Consider the following 7,549-nt stretch of genomic DNA (forward strand, 5'->3'; position numbering starts at 1 on the left):
GATGGATTGGGGCAGGAATAAGGAACTGACAGATTTCTACTTTGGGCCAGGATGTGGAAGTATCAGACCTAACCTTCAGGGTAATCTATTGTATTTTTTCAGCAAGGAATTACCTAAATTGACTCATTTCACCCAATTAGTAGATGCCTTCTTCCTTCCAAGCTAAAACAGGAACAAAAGTCCCAAATAATAGGAAATTATTACTGAAACTGATTTGTTCTTGGGACACTTTGAAGAGGTAAATGTGGAGAAGATGTGCATAACCTAGAGCTGGTGTAGGGGCAACTTGTAATGAAACATGAATAGGAGATGTTTTCACTGGGGCACCTTTAGAACTTTGGAAAATGGATGTAGCTTGACAGACACTCATGCTGTTTAACACTGGCTGGACACCAGATATTTTTTGCATGATAGAGTGGGATTTGAAAAGATGGACTATCTTAATGCACAGCATGTACAGGGAAATACTTAATTGCTGCTACTTAATTGCATTTTTAATGCTGAAGCTGACTACAAAATTTAAATCTTACAAAGTTTAAATACCAGAACAATTTAAAAGAGATCAGCTGGGCCACTTCTGTGTTCAAAGCCAGATACATTTATACCATCTTATCTAATTGTTTTTGTGTTATTTAGTCAAGCATTTATAAAAGATTCAGCTTAAAAGCAGGGAATATAGTTACAATGAATAATTTGCATTCTTTATTCAGTGTAAATTAATTCAGGTCTCTAAGCACTATGGGAATTAGCATTATACACACAGTAAAAAGCTCGAAATGGAAGTTTAAATTGATGCACCATAAAAGTTCCCATTGAATGTTTTAAGCTTTTTTTTTTCTTTCCATTAGCATAGATTATTCTGTTCATAGATGCTGGAGTGCAAGAAGATTCCTATTGTTAGTAGAAAAAAACCCTCTTAATGCTCAAGGAATGCTCAAGAGGAAGATATAGCATAAGACTTTGTAGGGATGCTCCACTCTAGGAAAATGGCAAAATTCTTTCACTGAGGTCACTGTCAATCATCATGTTGGAATCCAGGGATGGGTAGAGGAATATCCTCCATCTATTTCTCCTCTGCTACTAGTACAGGGTTTTTTCTCAAGGATTGTCATTGCATAGCACTTAGTATTTGGCTCTAAGTTCAGGTTGGACGCTCCTAGACAAGACAGCACAAACAGCTCAGAAATACCAGTCAGGTAATCCAAGAAATAACAGAGAAAGAGCCCAACAGACCACTCCTGTGAAAACATATTCCTGTGACTCAGGCTGTGTGCATACAATATATATGATGACTGATGTACATATACCTATTACTTTCCACTCATTTTCCTTCCCTACTGTACTTTTGCTTTTCCCTGTAGCCCTAACTCTGCTTTCACCGACTTATCCATATGACCAGCCAAACTCCTATCTGTACTCTGAATCAGGGAAGGAAAGTGTTTCTATGCAGTTTCCTAGATCTGCTTTCATCATTTCATGAGCACTGGTGGGGATTAAGCTCCTCTAAAGATGTTCCTCTTGTTATTCAAGAAAACTTCTAAGCTCTTAAATGAAAGAAAAATCAAAACTAACCCAAAGCAAAATGGAAAGATTTCATTCTATTTCTTTTGGCTTAGATCTGGGCAATATCTGTCAGGGAATGCAAAATGCCTTATATTATCATCCTTTGCCTTTGAAAAAAATACAAAAACTTGCCCCCAAACTTGCAACTTGACACACTCAAATCCCTGTTTCCCTTAATGAAGCACTCTGTCCTCAGTGAATTTTTTTACTGCATCAATAAATCATGTACAGTTCTCATCCTGAATACAAGTAGGCTTTAGCTCCTATGCACAGAATTCACCACTACAGCTTATCCAACACATCACTCAACAAAACCATGGATGTGTTTGGTAGTGTAAAAACCATGACCAGTTTTGAAGACCATACTTGAACTGGACAGTGTTATTAAAGGGCTTGAGTAACCCAGTCAGTGTCACCCATGCAAGTTAGTAGCATGCAAACAGATTACTCACCTCAAGCACAAGAAAAGCATAAAGGCAACTATAAGGGCCCCTACTGATATACAGTGCCCCAGGTAGTTTATGATGAGAGCAATCTTGTAATGCAGCGCATACTTCCTCTGGAGGTAAAGAGATAACAGGATTAAATCAGCATGAATCTCTGAGCACTGACATTAAGGAACAGTTAATCAGTTTAGAAAACAGTAATTACTTTTCTCAACTTTACAATGATATAATAGCCCCAGGGCTGATACCTATGTGTAAGCCAAACATATTGCCCAGGCACAGAAGTACAGGCTTGGTTTCATTTCAGTTTGGGATTTGTCCACAGTTTCTTACAAATATCTGCAAAAAAAAGTTATTTTCTCCTCATTTTTTTTCTGTGATTTCCTCAGGATTTCTCATTTTTGCTATTATAAATATTTTAGGGTGACAGAGCTACCAAAGACACATCATCTCAGAGTTTCAAAAGTTATAAACCACTATATTCCTAGGAAACAGCATAATCTGAAAGAGCCAGGTTATGCCACTTTCCTACTCAAATGGTTTGGTCTTCATACAAAAATGAATCAGTTTTCAGTAAGAATATGTAATAAACCCTCTCTACACAGGCAGATTTTGCTCTGAGGGACATATCTTGCAAGCTATGATCCTTATCCTTCAAACCAAGGGCAGAACCAATGCAGATGAAAAGAGATGGAATCTGGTGGTGTAATTTCAGTCCTGAGAGACCCTGATGAGCCCCAGAACCTGATGTTCTTTGCAACAACCCAAGTATGTGGTGAAACTCGATGTATTAGTGTCTATTTCCTGGGATGTGAGGGAGATTATGAGTAGGTTCTTGATCCTGTAAACAAAAAATTAAGTACAAAAGAACTCTAACCTAAATCAGTGAATTTAGGGGTGTGAGAAAATTTTGACCTTGAACTAACTGGAACATTCTTTATTGGTGGGCTGCTGCTGGCTTCTGAGGAAAGAGAACATGTCCTCTCTTTTCCTGATGGGTAGGAATAAGTAGAAAACCACTATTCAGATAAATACTGGAGCTGATTAAAAATGGACAGAGGTTTCCTACTGAAAGAATAAACCCCTTTGGAAAAAAATATTTATTAGTTTTATTATTTGTTTCTTTTCAGGTTCCCACTTCGGGATGTTGCTCTTCTTGTGAGACCCTTGAAAAGCAACCACCTACATTTCCTTCCTTGTGACAAAAATATAAAAGTAAAATCCTACAAATGGCATCAGTTTTCTAATTTTGGTCAAACTCCCTCCCTACCAACAATTTCCCTTAACATTTTATCCCAGTCAAAGGAATTTCTCAGTGAATGAATGTTTGGCTGAAACTACAACCAGCAGCTGTAGTTAATCTGTTCCATTGTTCTGTGAAGATAGCATCTTCCAGCACTCTGCCAGAGAGCCAGCAAGCAATCTTGGAATCATTTGTGTGATGAAACCTGCCTATATCTTCAGCACATGGAGTAATGTGCTGTTTCTGGCCTGAACTCAACCATGTAAGGTATTTTTAAGTCTATTATAAAATCCCCGAAAATAAACTTCCCCATCCACAGACCCATTTTCTGAATAGCCTTGAGGAGAAATCTAAAAACAACAAAACAAACCTACAAAATCTGAATTCCACACTGAGTTTAATTTATCCTTAAGTCTCAGGGATACCTGAAGGGAAAGAAAACACACTTGACCTGATGTGCCCACCTGTGCATTGTTGTATTATTCAGCTAGTGCCCTGGCAAACTGCATGGCTTATTTACTCTCACTAGAGTCATAGAATCATAGAATGTCTCAAACCGGAAGGGACCCCTAAGGATCATCAAGTCCAATATGCTGTTCTTGCAGGACTACCTAAACTAATTCATATGACTAAGAACTTTGCTCAGAATTGCTCATGTAGTGCTAGAAATCTTTTTCCAAGGTCTTTGGGTCTGACCCTTCAGCCTCCTCCTTTGGCTCGTGACCACTATTTCAACTTCACTCAAGTTTTATGAAGGTGTAGTTCAAAACATGAGAAGATTAATTGGGAAAAGTATTATTAAGCTCCTGTTTGATGCACTGGTGCTGAAGGAAATACAGGCACGACTTTCATACTCTGCTGCTCACACTAAGAAGGCTTCCTGAAGGTGAATTCAAATATCATAGAAACAAGAATTGTCTCAGTGCCTATGAAAAACTAAGCTGACAGGGTGGTAAGATCACTTTCCACCAGCCTACATGCAATCTGCGTCTCTGGTAGAATTGGAGACAACACCTTCAGGGGCTGATAAACACGTGCCCAGAATCAGTCATGTGTTGGCCAAAGCTCAGTTCATGTAAAATACTTGCATAACTCTCTTCTGTATTGCCCTCTTGAAGACCAATACATTTAAAATGTCAACAACCTTCTACTCTTACCCAATATTCCTCTGTTTCCAAGATGTTTCACTGCACTAAAATGCAGATTTAAATTCTATTCAGGCTTAGGAGGAGGGTTGCTAGACTAGAAATGAGCTAGAAAAGGAGATCATAGAATCGTAGAATGGTTTGGGCTGGAAAGGACCTTAAAGATGACCTAGTTCCAAATCCCCTGCCATGGTCAGGAATGTCACTACCAGACCAGGTTGCTTAGAACCCCATCCAACCTGGCCTTGAACACCTCCAGGGAAGGGGAAAACGGAGATGGTCTGGACTCTCTGGTAGATTTGCTATCTGACCACTGCACATGATACCACTGAATTCCTCATCCCTGATGTTCCTTACGCACAGCAATCATGTTACATCAGACAGTGCAGAGGTATCTCCCACCAGCTTCTTCCAGGTAAACTGAGGAAGCACAGCTTTATGTTTTTACCTGCACTAGTTTTGCAAATCTAAGGCACAATGTGCTCCCTGCAGCCAGATTTCAGTCTAATGACAGAGTCATTATGTCTAGAGCACTTTTTCCCCTGCTGTAGCTAGAAGATGACTGCTAACCTGTCCAAATCAATTCAGCTAATGATTTGAATTAATAATCACCTAATGACAGCACTCTTAGTCCAGTTGACAAGTATCTTTCTCCCTCTAACAGAACTTACTGCCAGGTCCTGCCAGTGTTTATAGCTCCTGTCTCCCTGTGAGGTTCTGCACTCCATTGCCAGTTCAGTCACTTCAGATTTCTTCGTGTTGCCAGAATGATCTCATCACCAGCACAGTTTAAAGACACTATACCTCCTCTCCAAAGACTTTCAGAAGCAACTGGGAAGTATCTTTGCTATCCAAGATGCCTCTGAGTTCACTGCTTTCCTGTTCTGAGCCAGCTGGAAGCTGCATAGCTGTGGCTGATGTGACTGTGCTCCTAAGGAGGATACATTAGCTTAAGCCCAGCATGGTGCTAACTCAGCTACACAGCTTGAAGTCACATCAAAACGTCAGCAGAACCAAATTCATATCCAGCTACCATAGGCCACATAGACAAGACCAAAGTTCATAATTTATAGCTTTTTTTTGGAGGCTAAGATGTGTTTTTGGCTGCCTGGGACTCTAATTGTCCTTTTAATGAGAGGACAGATTTGTGCCAGATGCAGCAAAGGTCCTTTTCACACAGGAGTTTGTAGGCTGAGTAGAATCTTTATAGTTGCCACAAATTATACCATCAAATAGGCAGCTGGACCAAAATTATTTCTGTACCTTATTCCTGTGCCTGGAGAAGGAGCCATCTAATTCAGTCTGACGTTAGGACACCTACAACTAGAAGTAGTCATGCACACACACATCTAGTGACCTTTGAGGAGCACTCAGAAGACTCTGTGATTCCTAGTTGGTCTTGGTGACCAACCTCCAATTGCTGCTGCTGAATCACAGAATCATTAAGGTTGGATAAGACCTCTAAGATCATCGAGTTCAACCACACACCCAGCACCACTGTGTTCTCATCACTAAATCATGGCCTCAGGTGCCACATGTACACAACCTTGGAACAATTCCAGGGATGGTGACTCCCTCACTTCCCTGGGCAGCCTGTTCCAATGCTTGACAACCCTTCTGGTGAAGAATTTTTTCCTAATATCCAATCTAAACCTTCCCTGCGATCACTTGAGGCCATTCCCTCTTGTCTTGTCACTTGTTACCTGGGAAAAGAGATCAACCCCCATTTCACCTGTACTTCATTTCAGGTAGCTGTAGAGAGGAAGAAGGTCCCCCCCAAGCCATGTTTTCTGCAGGCTAAACACCCCCAGCTCCCTCAGCTGCTCCTTATTGGACTTGTGCTCATGACCCTTCATGAGCTCCATTGCCCTTCTCTGGATGTGAAGGACCTGAATGGCACAGGTATTCCAGAAGGACTGTCACCTGCCAGATGCATGGAGACACACTGTAGTATTTTAAATTACACCACTCAGCTACATGCAGGGACATAGATCAGAGCCAAAGTGGGAATCTAGGAGCAAAGCAGTCCCAGAGCACAGTTTAATCAGCTACTGCTACAGGTCTCAACCATAAGTAAAGCAGCGATGTATTAATGTTATCCAGTGAATGTGTGTTACTGAGCTTATGCCCCCTAAGACTGACCCACAGCTGAAAAAACCCTAAAATTTCCCTTGCTACATTCCCAACACTGTGATAAAGCATGAGGTACTGGGCATGGGGTTAGTCTTGAAAATTCCTGTTCCTGTCCCATGTATCAGCCACTGAATTTGAAATCGAACCATGGGATTCTCTAGCACTCTGGCTGTGAGTGGTCAGGCTTGAAAGTAGCATTGTTTTCTGTATTAAAAATAAACATGAATCACAGGCTGTACCTCCTGGCTGGTGCTTAGCATCTGCTAGGCTCAGTCAATAAATAACAGCAGACCCACACGTGTGCCTGAATCTCACCTTTAATCAAAACGGAGCATTTGAGAAATCTGTGGGGATTTTTCTTTTTTTTCTTTTTTTTTCGCAATCACAAAGCAACCCAAGTATTCATCTGTAACACTGAGCATTATGAGAGATTTGAAAAATATTCACAAATATTAATATTTGCAAAGCTTGTCACAAATCTTTAAAGATCTAATAAATGAGTTTTTAAGCCTCTGCAAGCAAGAGTGGGGGAACATCTGCACTTTCATCTGTTTAAGAAACACTGTTTAAGAAGTTTTAAGCTATCACCATAGCTGCAAAGTTTTTAAAAGCAAAAACAGAGTAAAGGAAATAATCCTGTCCTCTAGTTACAACACTTCTCTGGCGTCTTCAAATAAAACTCCTCTGTACTTGCTTGTGCAGTGACAGCAACTCTTCGAGTCATGCAGGCAAACATATAATGAGTGTCATTAAAATGCAGTAGCATTTTCCTGAGCAGGTACAGCACAGTGCTATCAGCTCAGGTTTCCCATACCAGCTAAAGCACATCAGAGATACCAAGTCTTCACCCAGCTCTGTTCCTTGTTCTTTAAATCAGCACTGGCTGCTCCACACCCCTCCTCTTGCTTATTTTTAAGAGGGTGGTTGCACAGATGTGCAAATCCGTTTCAGTCTGACATGGATGGTCTGTCCCCTTCAATCCCAGCCATGTCCTCACTCCCCCATGCTTGTGCTGGCCC

The 7,549-nt window shown here is 40.7% G+C and overlaps 1 protein-coding gene across 1 annotated transcript in view; it reads right to left on the minus strand.

Annotated features, from left to right (window-relative positions):
* Positions 1–7,549, minus strand: part of LOC103809169 (corticotropin-releasing factor receptor 2-like) — a gene marked incomplete at its 3' end in the record, with an annotated part of 61,808 nt that overhangs the window by 14,321 nt on the left and 39,938 nt on the right. The window contains exon 4 of the mRNA XM_009081985.1: positions 2,016–2,122. Coding sequence (XP_009080233.1) covers positions 2,016–2,122 — 107 coding nt within the window. The remainder of the gene's footprint in view (positions 1–2,015; positions 2,123–7,549) is intronic.

This window comes from Acanthisitta chloris, unplaced genomic scaffold, assembly GCF_000695815.1.
Source record: "Acanthisitta chloris isolate BGI_N310 unplaced genomic scaffold, ASM69581v1 scaffold10209, whole genome shotgun sequence".
Taxonomy (NCBI): domain Eukaryota; kingdom Metazoa; phylum Chordata; class Aves; order Passeriformes; family Acanthisittidae; genus Acanthisitta; species Acanthisitta chloris.